The 17,096-nt window shown below is 55.2% G+C and overlaps 1 protein-coding gene across 1 annotated transcript in view; it reads left to right on the forward strand.

Moving 5' to 3' along the window:
• Positions 1–9,270: 9,270 nt before the first annotated feature.
• Positions 9,271–17,096, forward strand: part of RAB11FIP5 (RAB11 family interacting protein 5) — a 34,909-nt gene continuing 27,083 nt past the window's right edge. The window contains exon 1 of the mRNA XM_066631718.1: positions 9,271–9,870. Coding sequence (XP_066487815.1) covers positions 9,458–9,870 — 413 coding nt within the window. The 5' untranslated portion in view covers positions 9,271–9,457. The remainder of the gene's footprint in view (positions 9,871–17,096) is intronic.

Below are 17,096 nucleotides of genomic sequence, written 5' to 3' on the forward strand. Positions count from 1 at the left end.
CTCGCCCACCAGGATGCCCAGAGCCTTGAAGACGGAAACTGGCCTCATCCCCGCCCTGTTTGGTGTAGTTGGCAACACTGACCCCAGAGCACCAGCAGAGCGAATGTGGCTGAAAGGCCAAAAGGAAGGGGGGCAAAAAGATGAAGCAGTTTCTGTGTCCCCCCCCCATATCCCTTTCCGGAGAACCAGAGCGATAGACCCTCTTTTGAAAAACTTACCTGGGTATTTCCTTTGTGAACAAAGATCCAGGTTCAGAGCTGGCCAATCTGGCATTCCATGCACTTGGTTTTCCATGGGGACCAGCTCGTAGGCACCGTGCCTGCAGTGTGCCAGGAGAGCACCCATCTGGCCATAGGCTTCTGGCACACCAGGGCTGAACATGAGGTAGTCTGGTTTGAATGAGACTCTGGGTACAACATGCGCCTCTGCTGGGGAGACTTTCCCATACAAGCCTTGTACCCCCCACCCGGTCCCACTGAGTGCCTGTTCTGCCCTTCCCTAATTAGGAATCTGCCTGGATGGAGACCCCAAGCTGTTGCTGCCCACTGAATTGCCACAACTGACCAGGCTCTGCAGAGAGTCTGATTTGAAGTTAGCAGGAGCTTGTGCTTCTCTGCATCCCATAAACACTTCAGCCATGGATTACTGCCCATCAGGTTGCTGTTAGAAACACCAGCTATCTTTAGACTGTTTGGGGTGAGAAGGTGGGATAGAAATAGAAATAACAGGAGCAGGTGGTGGTGGGGGGGTTGTGTGGCCAGTTGGCAAATCCTGTGCCCAGCCAGCTCCCAAACCCCCCTGCCTCTCTAGCCTCTGAACCAGCAGTGCTCCAGCTCCTGCCTTTCCAGCCTCAGGTAACTGGCATCCCACAGTTGGGGGCTCACAATCTCCTGCCTTTTTGTGACCTGGGGGGGGGGTGTCTTACCCCATGCTTTGCCAAATTCTGAGCTTTAAGAGCTAAGGAAACTGTCAGGCCACTGGCCTGGACGGGTGGCACACACTGGCAAGAGTCTCAGGCAAGATAACTGAGGAAGACTCTGAGCCTGGCCTGGTCCTTCACCACAGGCCAAATGCCAACACTCCAAGAGAGACGCAACATGCCTCTGCTGAGAGGTGCACAACTGTTGGTGACCCACAGTCCCATGTGCACTGGCTCATCGCACCTGGCCTGCCCTGTGCCCTGTGGGCAGCACCTGTGCCCACTCAGAGACCCTGTCCATTGAGATGGTGGGGAGTGTCCAAGGGCATCTTCTTTTTGCCTTTGCCTGCCTGCAAGGCTTGCCCTACTCTCTGGGTGGGCACTCCCAGCTGCATATTTGAAAAAAGACATCTTACAGAAAAGGTGATCAAAATGGATTTGATTTCCCCAGATCACCAGCAGCAGCAAATAACTGCTCTGGGAACCCATTTTCGACTGGAAAACATGTGCAGGGGAAAAGCAAACCTCCTTGTACATCCTGGTTCCAACAGGAGGCTCCACCCTCCTCCCCCCCCTGCATGGTCCTTATTGACTGTGTGACTGGGAGCCTGTCTCAGGAGCATTTATGCGCTTCATGTCAGGTTGCAAGCTGCAGCAGAGCAGCAAACTACTTGGGTGCAGGATTTGTCAAGGCAGGAATGTTAGCAGCGTTCTGGTTCCAGGGCGTGGGCTGCAGCAGGCTTGGGGGTGGGTGCTGGAGCACAGCCATCAAAGCAAACCGAGACAAAAGCACTGCCTCTTCCCGCTAGTCAGGCGTGTCTGGAGTCCCGTGTCCAGTTCAGGGCATCTCCCTTTGAGAAGGGTGCAGCCAAACTGGAGCAGGTCCCAAGGGTGACCTGGAGCAGGGAAGGTGGACGTGAGACAGTCTCAACAACCCTCCTCAACAACCTGTCCCATGCATGGGACACAGACTTGTTCTCTGCTGCCCCAGAGAGCACGGCTAGAGCAAGTGGGCTTACTTGGCAGGACGGGAGAACATCAGGAACCGTTTCTCCACAGTAAGAGCAGTTCAGCAATGGAACTGATGATGGGGCTCTCCCTCGCTGGGATCCTTCATGTAGAGGCACCTTCTAGAGATGCTCTCGGGAGGATTTTCTTGCTCCAAGCAGGGTGTTGGTCTAGAGGGCCTTCAAGGCCCCTTCCCATTCTAGGATTCTGTGACGCACAGCGAGCCCACTACAGAGGCCCCCGAGTGGAGGAGGATCTTGCTGCCTTTGAGGCCTGGCAGCAGCTCAAGGTCAGGCAGGGAAAGACCCTCCCCTGTCTGGACAGCAGACCACACTGAGCCAGGCAGGAGGACCAGCAGGCTGCTTCCTACAGCCACAGGAGTGGGCTTTGTAGGCAGGCTTGAGCCACAGCACCTGTGCTGGTAGAATTCCATTGTGTGAGTGAGTGGAGGGGACTGTCCAGAAGGCCAACGGGCTTGTCGCATGCTAATGCTCGTTTTCCTGGCACAATCAAATGCACATGGTCACTTGGCATTTGGCACCACCTAACTCTGCTGGCAAGTGGTGCTCCTCCTCAGCTGGGTGTGAATGGCACTGTCATACCCATGCCCGGAGGGCAGAGCCAGTTAGGTAGACAGGTGTGGATTTTGTCCAGTGCCGCTGAGGCCGAATGAGCAGACACTGAAAGGTGGAAGGCTTTGAAGGTTCTCGATTGTTCAACAACAAGACGTGTCCCTGACCTTTGAGAGCTTGCACACTCAAATGCAAAGGCAATGTCAAAAGGGTGGGACCCTCCTTTTATACATTTCAGTTGTCATTCAAAACAAAGTCCCCCCAAAAGGGGGTGAACCTTGCCTGGCAACATTCCACTGACCTTCTCATGCCCTTGCTCCCCCCGCCCTTCTTCACTGTCCTCCTCATGCACCTGCCCCCACCTTCTTAAAGGGGAGTAGTCTGGTATGCGTCTGCCTGTTGAACATGTCCTGCTGTTTTTGTTTTTAGCTATGATGATGCTATTGTCTGCGGTTTTTGTTAGCTGTCAGCAAAGGGTCTTTTAATAATAAAATTTGCAAGGCAGCAAGTCTGGAGCTTTTCTCTTAAGTTCATACTTTGCCTGTCTTCGTTCTGCACCCCCTCCCTCTGTCCTGTATTGATGGTTGTTACAGGTTACCTTGGGAGGAAGGAAAGGGGGTCTAATCACCTGTCTGATTAGGTAACAGCACCAAGGAGAGGTATCCTTGCTGGAGAGGAACATGGCTGCTGTGAAGATGGCCCTGTGTGTGGGAGGTGCCCAGGTGCCTTTCACCCTGACCAGGAGTGATTTCCTGACATGTGAAGGCTGCATAGGGCCTCCAAATGGCTCAGCAGAAATGGCTCAGCAGGACAACCCTCCCCCCTCATGGTTAGGTCATTGGCCTTTATCTTGACTGGTGTGCTTGTCCAACACACATGCATGGGCTCAGGGAAGACACAACTCTTGAGTGAGGTGTTTCGGCAGTCAGAAGCCTCTGTGTCACAAACCCAGGACCCCAGGATATGGGAGTCCAAGGAGCAAAGAGCCCCCCCTGCCCAGGGTCAATAAAGAAGTCATCAGCCCAGAAAGGGGGACTTCGGGAGCCAGAGATCCACCTGGAACTCTTTACCATGAGAGCTGATACCACCTGGAAATTACAGCTCAAAGCTGAACCACTCAAGTTGCAGTAACAACCCCCAGCACTATTTGGGCTCCAGACTTGCACAGTCCTGGATGACAAGAGGAGTCATCACTCCCCCCACTCTGAGAACAGGGCGGCATACCCCCCTTGCTTCCCTCATCACTCTTTTCTCCCCCCCCCCCCCCCCGCCCACGTTGCATGTCTTTCTTCTACTCAAGATTTGGGCTTTGCATAAGAACAACCAGGCTGCCCACTGCAGAGCCTCAGGTCCTCCTTGCTTGCCTGGGTTGACCTTTTGCCCGGTTCTCCTCTGCACAGACCTGCGCTCTGAGCTGCTCACAGCTGTGGACCGATGTGCTTTTTGCTAATTCCCCGGCGTCGGGCGGGGTTCACACATTTTGGAGACCCAGGTCTGGGCAAACGTGCTGCCAAGGGTGAGCTTCTTTATTCACTTAATACACAGCAGGCATGTCCTGCCTTTAGAAGGAAAGGTTCACAAGGTCTTGGCAGTGACCCGTCAGGCACTTTTGGAGTCCTTTCCCATCACCGATACCACCTGCTCCAGACCAGAACCAGAATGGGGGGAGTGCCGGTGTGGATTAGTGTCTCTGTAGAAGAGGCACCCGTGGGAACGGCCCTGGAAAACGCAGCTTCCCATCCCTGCTCAGCCAACAAGCTCTCTGTGCAGCCTGGAGCAGGTGACTGACCTATTTCTTTGCAGGGATGCAGTGAAACTAGGGCTGCAGTGTACAGTGTGTCGTATACTTGGTCTCACACTCCCAGGGTTTTGGGTGCTCAGAGTTGTTGGTTCTGAACCCTAGAGCCCTCAAAGATCCCTGTTTGGTAGTATTGCCACCACCCTGTAAGAGCCAGTGCCTCAGTCCAGGGACACCGAGACCCTCTAGGCTTAACTATATCCCTTGTAGGTACTGAGCACTTTCTTTACTTAAAGTCTCAGTCCTCAAGTTACTAGTCCACAATGAGGATTTTTGGTAGCTTGCTGAACGGCTAGGCAGGATTATGAACCTTTGTCCCCAACAGACAATGAACCAACATGGTAAAAGGATTTTTACTTTATTAAGTACATAGAGTTACAAAAAATTACAAAAGGCAGCAAATGCTAGAGGCATAAAAACTTCTAGGAAACATATCAGCATAAAACAACAAAGCTAACTGGCTAACTCTATTACTGTATTCTCTGACTCTCACCTGGGTCAGCTTCTGTTGTAGATCCTCAGGTCAGTTACCTAAGGGCCACATGGTCCTGGCGGGGCAGGATGTGTACCCACCAAGAGACAAAGACCAAAGACCCTGTCCTCCAGAAGTGGGGCTGGATGCTCGCCCTCTCAGCTCTTCCCTCCCCCTGGAGATCTACAGCTGCATTCCATCCTTGATGGGCGTCTTTCTGGCTGCCTAGGTGCTACATTATCACCTTCCATTGAGTTGTAAATTCTTAGCAGCTAGGATTGCAAGCCACTTCTGTGTTACTGGGTTAGCTTGGTTCAGGCTTTACATGTTACTAGGTCTAAACTGTACATATTCATGACACAGTGTACACTGTGAACAAGGAGAAGTCCCACCCACCTTGCTGGGGTTGACTTCTGGGCAAACCTGCCTAGGATCATCCTGTGAACCTTGCAGGACCACGGCTGGTCCAAGGCTTTGTGCAGCTGCAAATCCCAGGCCAGTTCGTCCCCATCTCTCTTTCACACAGTGCCTGCGTTGTGATTTGCACTAAAATCTCCTTCTGGACTGCAGCACAGAGAAGACTGCCAGCTCTGGCTGGAGCTAGTTCTGCAGAACTCCCCTCCCCAATACAATACAATGTCATTCAGCCAAAGAGGCTGTGTGAGGACCGCCAGGAGTGCTTTCATGGGTCACCTGGAGATGGATGCGGTTTCCTGGAGGCTCCAGGTCAATCCTGGAGGGTCAGCATCCTCCTCTTAAGGAGGATGATCCCTGCACTAATAAGGCATTGCAGGAGGGCCTGTGCTATTCAGGTGCTATGCAAAACAGCACGCAGGCATGATCTGCCCTGGACATCCACCCAAGCGGCCCCATCCTGTCCAGCATCCCGTTTCCCACAGTGGCTCACCAGTTGCCCTAACAGGGAAGCCCATAAGCAGGAGGGAAAGGCAGACTTCTCTTCCTCCATTGCTCCCCTGTAGCTGGGACTCAGAGACAATCCCCTTACACTCACTCCCAGGAGATAACCCAGGCTGGTTCTGATGTTGTGAGGGGCAGAGAAGAGCTTCTCTCCTCACCTTCTTCACACCACGCACAAGTGTGTGTTTCAGTCAGGTCTTCCCTTTGCCAGCTTCCTCCTAAGCAGACATTCCAAACATGGCAGCCTTGCCTCGCGAGGAGGGGTCGCTCCAGTCACGTTCTTTGCCTTCTTTCTTTGCACCTTTTCCAGCTCAACAACAATCTTCCTTCAGGGGGGCAACCAGACCTGGACTCTGTGTTCAGATGTGGACACGCCAGAGATGTGCACAGGGGCATGATCAGATTAGCTGCCTGGTTCATTGTCCCTTTCCGAATGGCCCCTGGCAGGGAACTGGCCTTCTTCACAGCTGTTTCTGAGACAAACTGGTCAATCACCTTGACATGAACAGATGCTTTCATAGGGCTCTCCAGTGTGTCCCCAATATCTCTTTTCCAGTTTGTCACCTGCAGCTCAGTTCTATCTGGTGTCTATGAGAGGTAGGAATCCTTTCCCCCAGTGCGCACCGTGAACATCACGTTCCTCTTCATTGAACCTTATTTATCTGAGCCCCATTTTCCAGTTTGGAGAGATCCTTCTGGAGATCTTCACCGTCTGCAGCCCAAATCCTAACCAACTTTCCAGCACTGGCATAGCTGTGCCAATGGGATGTGTGCTGCATCCTGCAGTTGGGGGCACTCACAGAGGCCTCCTCAAAGTAAGGGAATGTTTGTTCTCTTACCTCGGAGCTACATTGCCCTTATGTCAGTGCTGGAAAGTGGGTTAGGACTGCACCCTGCTTTGGTTTATATCCCCAAATGGTTCGGTGCTGCCTGCAAGATTGGCCACCTCGCTACCTACTGTCATTTCATATTTTTTATGAACAAAAAAGCACACATTTGAAAACAGACTCATGGAAGAGCCACTTTCTTCTTCCTTCCACTGTGAAAACTGACCATCAGTTACCAACCTGCAAAAGGATCGGTCCTCTTATTCCAGGACTGCTAAGTTTATGCAAGAGTCTTCGGTGAAGGACTTGATCAAGAGCTTCCAAGTCCAAGTCTATGCCCACTGGATTGCCTTTATCCAAAGGCCTGTGGGAACTCTCAAGGAATCCCAGGTAGGACTTACCATTGCCAAACCAGCCTGATTTTTCTTCCACGAGGCTCATCCTTCTATATGCTTAACAATTTTATTTTTAATTATGATTCCTGTCCATTCATCTGGAACAGATGTGAAAGTGATTGACCAGTTTGTCTCAGTTTGGCACAAAATAACTTAGTGACTGTCTTCAGAACCCCTTTGGACCAAACCTGGGCCAAAACTACTGATAAATGAGGGAATGTTGCCTGTCGATGCTGGATCTCTGGCAGGGCTCGTGCATTGGTAACCAGCGAGAGCCCGGCAGCCTCTGGAGTTGACCGGGGGCCCAATGCTATCCAACTTTCCAGCGCCAGTGCTGCCACAAGGCACCCTCAGGGCAGGGAACGAACATTCCCTTGCCTTGAGGAGGCCTCTGTGACTGCCCGCCCGCCCAAGATGCAGCACCCCCCCCCCCGTTGGCACAGCTGCATCAATGCTGGAAAGTGAGACAGGTTGGGCCCTTGGACTTGTTCCCACAGAGCTGTGTGCAGGATTGCAGCCTGACTTCCTTCTGGCAATCTAACAGACCCATCCTGTCCTTTCCCCCACCATCAGGGCCGTAGCTGGGGGGGGGGCAAGGGGGGCTTTGCCCTCCCCCCGAGCCAGCAGTTTGCCCCCCCTAGCATTTTTTCCAAATGTCCTCTTTATCTAATCTGGCATCAGTTGGGGGTGATTTGAAGCCCTTTTCGCAACATTTTTTGTGCACAGGAAGGAAGGCAGCTCAGTGCTTCAGGCAGGAATTGGGGAGGAGAGGGAGAGTGCATGTGTGTAGAGGGAGTAGAACAGGGTCCTGGGGGGGGGGGCTCCTTGGAAGTTATGACCTCTGGTCACCCTGCCCCCATCCAGAGCACCTGGAGAGCGGGGCTGGTCAAGAGCAGCTACAAGAAGGCTGGAGAGATTTCTCCTTGTACTGGCTGGGGGAAGGGAGGGGGCTATCTCTTCTACTGTGGAACATGGTACTGCTGGGGGGGGGCAGGGAGAAATGTTTCTGTTTGGAGAAATCCTGGGGGCAGGTTCTTGCCTTTCAGATATACTTTTAAAATTAATGGCTGCTGCTTGGGGGCTGGGGAGACCCTTTTTCTGGTGGGAGAAAACACGGAAAGCATTTGAGCTAAAGAGAACCAAGAACTTGAGTGTGGGAAAGGTTCTAAGCAGGGGCGGATCTGGGGGAAGCCATGGGTGCATACCCCCCCAACTATCCTGCCAGCAGGGAAGGGCGCCTGCCAGGATGGAGAGCAAAATCAGGTGTCAGGGGAACACCCACTGGGCGAATGTCAAGGAGATTGGCTGGAATGGGAGCCCAGGTCTACCCACCCAGCAAACAGTCACAGAGGCTTTAAGCTCAATCAGGCGTCCTGGTCTACCCAAAAGGGTAGACCTGGGCTTCAAGTCCTGGCGGGAGCCCAGGTCTACCCACTCAGGAAATAGCCACAAAGGCCTCAGGGGGGATGTGATTGAGACACAGAAAATTATGCAAGGCATGGCTGGAGAGAAGTTCTTTTCCCTCTCACATAACACCAGAACCAGGGGACAGCCACCAAAATTGAGTGTTGGGAAAGTTAGGATGGGCAAAAGAAAATATTTCTATACTCAGCGTGTAATTAGTCTGTGGAACTGCTTGCCACAGGAAGTGGTGATGGCAACTTGGTTAGATGCCTTTAAGAGGGGATTGGACAAATCTCTGGAGGAAAGTCCATCACAGGTTACAAGTCATGATAGGTATGTGCAAGCTCCTGATTTTGGAAGTAGGCTACCTCAATGCCAGATGCAGGAGAGGTCACCAGGATGCAGGTTGTGTCTTGCTGTCTTTTGTGCTCCCTGAAGCATTTGGGGGCACTGTGAGATACAGGAAGCTGGACTAGATGGGCCTGTGGCCTGATTCAGCAGGGCTCTTCTTATGTAGGCTATGAGCTCAATCAGGAGCCCAGGTCTACCCAAGCAGGTAGACCTGGCCTCCAAGTGCAGGTGGGAGCCGGTGGGGCCAGCCCCGCCCCGCAGACCTACAGGCGCGGGCCTGGCAGCACGTGGCTGCCTGCACAGCATCCAGCGCCCGAAAGCAGCGCAGCCGCCCTGCCCGGCGAGGCGAGGCGCCTTCTGCCTGCTGCGCTGCCTGTCGGGGCGCCCCTCCTGGGCCTGGCTGCGAGGTTCGGGGCCAGCTCCGCCCGCGGGCCCCCGACGGCTGCGGGCGCCCCTCCGAGCGGCCCCGGCCCTGGCAGCGCGAGGACGGCGGCGGTTCGCGCAGCCCGCGCCGCAAAGGAGCTCGGAGCCGCGCCTCACGTGAGCGGCCCGCAGTGGAGGCGCCGCCCCCGCCCGCCCGCCCGCCAGCAGCGGCTCCCTCGCCGGCGAAGCCTCCGCTCGGGCTCGCTGCTCCGGCGGCCGCAGCGAGGAGGAGCCTGCGCAGGGAGGGGCCGCCGTCCCGCTCCGTCGGTCCCGGCGCGGCGAGGAGGAGGGCGCCTGCGGGCCCGCCCGGAGGCTGCAGGCGCTGCGGCAGGAGAGGAGAGGAGCGAGCGGGGCGGGCCGGGCCGGCGGCATGAGCCTGCTGCGGGTGTCGGAACTGCGGCCGCAGGAGGAGGAGGCGGCGACGGCGGCGGCGATGCTGCCGTCGGGGGCCCGCTGGCTGCCCAGCCACGTCCAGGTGACGGTGCAGCGGGCGCGGGCGCTGCGGCCCAAGGGCGGCCCGGACGACGCGTTCGTGGTGCTGCAGCTGGGCCGCCAGAAGCTGCGCACGTCGGTGGCCACGCAGAGGGGCGGCGGGCCGCGCTGGGGCGAGGAGTGCGCGCTGGAGCTCCCGCCGTCCTCGGCGCCCGACGAGCTGGAGGGCGAGGCGCTCCTGCTGCGGCTCACCGTCTGGCAGCGGGCGCTCGTCGGCCCGGACCGCTTCCTGGGGCGCGCCGCCGTCCCGCTGGCCGCGCTGCTCGAGGGCGGCCGCTCCCACCAGGACCAGTGAGTAGCCGCGCCGGGGGTGCTCCTGAGCGCGCGCAGAGGGCCCGGCTGACTGTCCCCAAGGGCTTCGGCGGGAGCTGTTCCTCGGGTCGGGTTTCGGAGCATGTGCAGAGTGCCCCTGGTGATGGAGGGGGTGACTCGTCCGGCCCCTCGCCCTGCACCCCGAGGGGCCTGGGGCGGTTCCGCCCCGCTTTTGTTGGTGGAGGGGGCGGGAGGGCGAGGGAGTCCGATCCGGCGGAATTGGGGCGGCGCCGGGTGAGGGACCTGAGCTGAACGCTGTGCCTCCGCGCCCTCCCCGCCAGGTGGGAGAATCCGTCGGAGAAGTCAAGATCCCCTCTGGCTCTCTGAGCTACTCCAGAGGCTGCGAATGGGGGAGCGGGAGGAAGTGCCTGGTCATTCCCTGCACGTGGTCTGGCTGTAAGGGGGGGGGGAGGTTCTGCTCCTCCTCCTCCTCCTCCAAGAATTCCTGGCCTGGCTACCTGGGGAGACCTCTTCAAGAGGTCCCTTGGCTCTGCCAGCGCCGGGTGGGGGTTGGGCACTGCCAGCGCCAGAGTGTCACGCCTCCCATGACTCCCCAGGATGGTGCATGGGGTGGTGCTGCTGTTGCTGGGACTGGGGGATTTAGGGATCAGCCCCACAGGTGCTGGCAGCTGGTGGACCTGGCAGCTCTTAAAGGCCTCCCCTGCAGCTGAGTGGGCACTGTGGCCTGGAGGAGTGCTCCTGCAGCTGTGGAGCCCAGCAGGGCCTGGCTGACCTTGGACACCCACAGACAGCTGGCCTGCGACTCTGGGAGGAAGCCTTGCAGGCAGCTGCTCCCCTTCCCAGCACGGCCGTGAGCAAGCTGGGAGGAAGAGCACATCACCCCCTCCCAGAGACTGCTTTGGCTGGCAGGGCACTGCGAGCTGCATTTGGGTGCCCCATGGCTGCTCCTCGGATGAGCTCTGGGGCAGAACTGTCCTTGACGGGGCTGGGATGGAGGATTCTCTGGCTGAGACCTGGGGAGCTGCTGCCCCCCAGTCAGTGTCTAGCTAGACCAGCCTGATAGGCCAAGGGCCTCTCTTGGCAGGAGGCAGCTTCCTGTGGCCGGTGATCAGACTAGAGGCAGGCAAGGAGCTGCTCTGGGGTGCAAAGGAGATCCTTCCCTTAGTTGCATGTCCTCCGCTTCTGGTAATTGCCGTGTTCTGCCCTGGGAAGAGAGGCTTTGCTTCCGGACCGTGTGGCTCCTGGCTGAGGTTGGTCTTCTCCCTGGCCAGCCGGGCACCACTTTTGAGCAGAGCCTGTGGTGTGAGTCGAGCAGATCAGGAGCTCAAGACTGGGCAGAGGGCTGTCCGACCCTTTCCACCCCAGTGGGAAGAGGAGCAGAGGCTCCAGACAGCCCCCTCTTACTCCTCTCTCCCTTATCTTTCTCTGGCTTGCTTTCAGGACCAAGCAGCTGAGAAGACTAGATGTGGCTTTGTGTGGAATGGCTGCTACTGTTCAGTCAGGGGGGGGGGGAGGAGTTGAAGAGCCCTTTGCCCAGAAGCAGCTGAAGTGGCCTGATGAGGAAGGCTGGGGGGAGAGGATCTGCTGCTCCTGCCTTTGTTGCTGCAGCTGCCTGCTTGGGTGATTCCCAAATTGGACCTTGCTTCAGCTTATGCTGTGCTGCTGTCCCTGGTGACCATTGAGCGTGTCAGGCTGGTGTGTGTGTGATCCTTGGAGCCTGCCTTTGGCCCCTGGACATATAGCTGGATCTGTGAGACAGGGAGCCTTGCAAATAAACCTGCAAAATTACTAGTGTCCTCTGCCCTCCCCTCCTGCACTGATTGCAGTCATTTACCAGGGTTACCAGACTTGCTGGCAGTGAGTGGCAACCCTGGGAGAGTGGACTTGGTTCAGCCATGAACTGCTTGGCCCTGGTCAGTGCACGATGACTGTTTTCAGCCTTGTAGGCTGAATGTTGCTCAGAATGTTCACGTGTGAGCCCAGTAATTTTGTGTAAATTAATTGAGATGTATAAAATTATGCATGCAATGGGAAGGCAAGAGTGGCTAGAAGGAAGGTATTTTCCCTCTTGCGCATCACCAGCTCTTGCAGGCATCTGCTAAAACTGACTGGTGGGAGAGTCAAAACAGACAAAAGGGAATATTTCTTTATCCAGTACATACAGGTTGTGCCTCGTTATCCACTAGGATTCTGTTCCAGAACCCTCAGTGGATTAAAAAATCAGTGGTTACCAAATCAATGGAAAAATAGCTTTAAAGACCCACTTCCAGGTTTCTTGCTTCTCCATTGTTGCCCCAGGATGCTTTGGTATAGATTTTATACTGCATTCAGCCACTAGATGGGGTGAATAATGGAATCAAATGGAATGAAATAATTATTTAACAGTGTGAAGATAGGAAGTTGACTTTTGATGCTTTTTCTGTTGTTACAAGGCAGTTAAAGGTGGTGAGTCAGTATCAGTGGATAATGAGACACGACCTGTAATTAATTTATGGAACTCCTTACCACAGGATGTTGTGATGGCACCTGGTATGGATACTTTTTAAAAGGGGGTGGGCCAGATGTATGGAGGAAAAGTCCATCACAAGTGACAAGCCAGGGTGAATATGTGCAATGTCCAGATTTTAGAGGCAACCTCTCTCCCTGAATACCAGATGCAAGGGAATGGCAACAGGATGCATTTCTCTTGTTGCCTTGAGTGCTCCCTGAGGCGGCGTCTGGTGAACCACTGAGAGATCCAGGAAGCTAGACCACACGGAGCCATGGTCTGACCTGGCAGGGTTCTACTCGTGTGCTTCTCTATATCATCTGGAGATGCTGCATTGTAGCCCTTCTTCCACAAGCTATTGTGGGTGGCCCTGGGGGGCTGTTGGGAGACTTGCATGTGGAGTGGCTTGAGAGCTGTGCTTAGGAGCTGCATCTTGCTCTAGGGTTTGTGTCTCACCCTGCAAGATCCAGTGACGTGGGTGGAATAGGAATCTGGATCTCCTGCAGGCAGCTGTGTCCTTGCATCCCCCCCAAAGGTAAGCCAAACCCAGTCAGTGGTGCTGGTGCTCAGCGCCCATCGATTGCAGTGAGGCTGATGTGGCTCTCTTGCTGTGTTTCTGTCCCAGTTTCTGAAGCAGAGCTGCTTCCCTCCAGGTCACCCAGAGTGACTCTTCCAAAGCTAGAGCTGCAGCACATGATGGATGCCTTGGTGTAAAGTCTGTGCTGTGGGCTGCTCAGTGGCCTCGTGGCTGACTCTGTGCTGGGCCTGTCATGCCACGTAGAGTAGGTGCCTTGCTGCTGGTCAGGCAGAACTGCCGCTATGTCTCCATGAACTTCAGAAAGCACATGGCCCCTCTCAGCATTCACCCCCTCCATGCAAGTGCCTTGGGGCAGAGCCTTAAAGCATGGTCTGTGTTTCAGGGTTCTCCCAGCCTGCCAGTCAGTCAGTTTGGGGAAGTCTGAGAAGTGGCCAAAGTCCAGGCTGTGCTTGAAGAGGGGTTTGATGACAACCGCCCACATTCCAAGCCTCAAGAAGGTCATCTGAGAAGGGCTTCTGAACTGTCGCTCGGGTGGAGCAAGCAGGCCCAGCGTTCCTTGGGATGTTGGAGAGGGGACTGGGATGAGGCTGGCTTCAGAGGCCATTCCCAGGGACCAGAGTACTTGGCTCCCTTGCTTTGTGCAGGGCCCCCAGCAGGCCCTCAGCCGCCCTTCGTTGACAGCTAGCTGAGAGGATGGATAGGGAGGGACTAGAGGATAGATTCCCACCTTGCTGACGTTGTAACCCCTGCTTCTCCTTCTTGTCTGGGGAGGGGTGGGGCAGCTGGGATGAGAGGGCGGCTGGTCTTGACCCAGGCAGTGCCAGGCATCGATTCTTAACATGGCACCTTTTCCTAGCACTGGAGCCCTTCCAGGCTGGGCCAGGAAAACCACTCTGAGTCCTTGGAGGCCGAGCACCTGGATCCCTGGGGTGTCTTTTGTTGTGTCGTGCCTTATCTTGGAGCAGGCTGTTCCTGCCCCCAGTGGCATGTGTGTCCGTCCTTTTTCTGGGTTCAAAGAGAGGCGGCCTCAGGCCTGCTCACTTCCTTCCTCTCTGCAGGGCGTGGGTCCATTCAAAACAAGATGTTGCAAGATCTCCCTCTGGTTTTGTCTGCTTGCTTGTTCTGCTGGGCTGTAATCTGTTTGTGCAGATGGGAGGGGGAGCTGCAAGGCCCTGTTTCTGTAGTGACTTGACAGAGGAAGGAATTTCCTGGCTGTGTTGAAACCCATGATTAGTGAGTGAGCTCTTGGGTCAGGGGAGGACTGGCACTGAAGCAGCGATGCAGTGAGTGTCTTGCAGCTCCCTGGTCTCTGGGAGCCTTGCTGGCAGGAGAAGCTCTTTCTTGAGATATTCTTTCTTGAGATGCAATTTGAACCAGAGAGAAGCTATTCTGACATCGGGAGGGGGGACGAACCCCTTTTCACCCTTTACGTGAAAGCTCACTGGAAAGTGAAAGTGCCTCTGACCATGTGCAGATGGCTTTCTTGAGCAGTCCAATATTGTCCACAACTCCGACTCTTTTGGTATTAGTGGGCAAAGTTTTCCAGCTGGAATTTCTAGTGGGTAAGCAGGCTCGAATTCAAACCAAGCTCTGAGCTTTGTAACCAGAGCCAACATTGCCTTGGTACAGATGCTTGTACCATCCACCCCTGTGGAAACAATTAAATTGTAGCTTATTCTTCCAGTTCAGTGGTTCTCACCCTTTTTAGCCCGGGACCCACTTCTGTGAATGACAATTTGTCTGGGACCCACCGGAAGTGATATCATCAACCTGGAAGTTATGCCATAGCCGGAAACGACACCATGAAACAGGAAGTGACATCGCTATGATGTCAGAGCTGGAAGTGATGTCGTCAAGCAGGAAGTTCTTGCTTGGTGACTGTGAGCAGGTTGCGGCTGAGGAACATGTGGCAGCCCAGCTCACTGGCAGGCCAGTCCTGAAGAGGGTGGAGCACAAGTATAGCAAATCGACCAGCCTGAGCGCACAGGGTTGCACTGCAGGTGCCTGAGTGCCACAGCAGTCTCAGCATGTATACATCACGTACATGACCGACAGCACCAAAAAGCCCATGAGGTTGATGTCACTGGCCCCCCTGAGCCCACACCCCTGCTGTGGCCAACTCATTGTCCAGCACAGGGATCACATTGCTCTAGTGTGGGTGTAGGCAGTAAAGCTTCTCTCCCAATTTGCCGGGCACCAGACAGCCAAAGGCAGAGCTGCCTATCCAGCCTCACGGTCTCTGTGCTGCTGCTGCTTCCCAGGGAAAAGTGCCCCCCCATCATTCTACTGTGGGCTGGAGACTACAGGGCGGATCTGGCCCTGGACTTTGGGTCACTTACCCCTGTCCTAGAGGCTCATGCAGCTGCCTTATTGACTGAGCTTAAGCCTGGGCATGGGAGCTTGTGGTAGACAGACAATGGGGCAGCTGTTTGGGGCTTAAGCTCCCTTTGCGCAGTGCCACAGGAAGCCTGCTCAGAGCTTGCTTGGCCAGGGAGGTCTGAGTGAAAGGTTTGTGTTGGAATCCTGCATGGGTGGCTTTGAGCCTCCATGGGGATTGCTAGACAGCAGTGCCCCCAGGCTTGAACTTTGGACTGGAGCTGTGCCAGGTGGCACTTCTATCCCCTGGCACTGCAGAACTGCAGGGGCTCAAAGATGGAGCCTTCAGGGGCGAGGGTGTCACTTTTGGGGGTGTTTGTGCTTGGTCCCCAGCACTCGGTATCTCAGAAGGCATGAAAGTGGCCTGGGTGGAGTCTGGATTGCGGAGGCCCCTTTAAGAGTAGTGGCAGTTGAGCTTGCTGGCCAGAGCAAGAGAGCACAAGAACTGGCCAGGGCAGCATGGAGAAAAGGTGGAGAGGAGGGTATAAGCCCCTTAGGTGAGAGGAGCGGGAAAGGCAAGAAGCCCCTTTCCTTCCCCCCACCCTCCAAGTATTCTCTTAGGGTCTTTATGGGTGATAAGAACAGAAGACAGGTCCAGCTGTGGATCAGGATCAAACCAAAGGGGGGTCCACCTGGCGCAGTACCTTATTTCTCTCAGCACCCCCCCCCCATGCCTCTGGGAAGCAACAAGCAGGAGAGAAAAGCAGGGCCCCTTCTCCATGTCCCTCCTCCAGCTCTGGTGTCCAGAGGCATTTGCTGCTGAGTGCAGAGTTAGCACACTGTCGTCATGACTAGTTGCCAGCAAGGGACTTTGCCCAACCCCCTTTTGAAGCTATTGAAACCAGTGGCCATTGCCACATCTTGTAGCAGTGAATTCCGCAGGCTAACAATATACTGTTTGAAGAAGTCCCATCTCTCCTTCCGTTCACTTTCACTGGGTGACCCAACCAGGCTGTAGTATTGTAGGAGGGAGCAAAGCCCCTCACTCTCCACACCATCTTTTTATAGGTCTTGATCATTTCTCCACACCATTGTCTTTCCAAGTTGAAAAGTCCCAAAGCTTGCACCCTTTTCTTGTCAGGAAGGTGTTCCAGCCCCCTGCTCATTTTGGTGCCCCTCTTCGGCACCTTTTGAGGCACCACAGTATCTTTCCCGGGGTCTGGTGGCTGGAACTGCACAGGGCATTCCGAATGCAGTTGCACCAGAGTCTTGTGTAGGGGCAGAATAGCAATAATAAGAATATTTTACATATCACTTTTCAGCAGAAACTTTCCCTAAGCAGTTAAGGGTGCAAATCTGACCCCCTTTCCAGCACCAACATAAGGGCAGTGCAACTGTGAGGTAAGGAAACAAAACATTCCCTTACTCTGAGGAGGCCTCCGTGAGTGCCCCCCAACTGCAGGATGCAGCACACGTCCCATTGGCACAGCTATGCCAGTGCTGGAAAGTGGGTTAGTGTTTGGGCCTGAGTTGCAGAATAAATGGGGGGGGGGTTGCTTGGAGAGGTCTGGGAGCATCCCCCCTCCTGCTTTGGCCTCCTGGCTCTCCCCCTCTGGACTCTTGTGGGAATCGGTGATCTGGGTCAGGAAGAACCTGGCTGGCAAGCAGGTGGGAAAGAAGCCCCTTGCGTGACTTCAGAGCAGTGCCAGGGGCCTCTGCGCTCCTTTCTTATCTTCCCCCATGGATTATTTTTGTTTTGGGAATAAGTTCTGCTGACTGGCAGAAACTCGTGCAACGTGATCAGTGTTTGTGCTTTTGCTGGAAAGGGGCCATATCAGCAAGTGAAGAGGGCTGGCGGGCGGGCTGGCATCTCTCCTGCTTGCTCTCTTCTCCACCCTGGCC

The sequence above is a fragment of the Tiliqua scincoides genome, chromosome 6 (genome assembly GCF_035046505.1).
Source record: "Tiliqua scincoides isolate rTilSci1 chromosome 6, rTilSci1.hap2, whole genome shotgun sequence".
In the NCBI taxonomy this organism is placed as follows: domain Eukaryota; kingdom Metazoa; phylum Chordata; class Lepidosauria; order Squamata; family Scincidae; genus Tiliqua; species Tiliqua scincoides.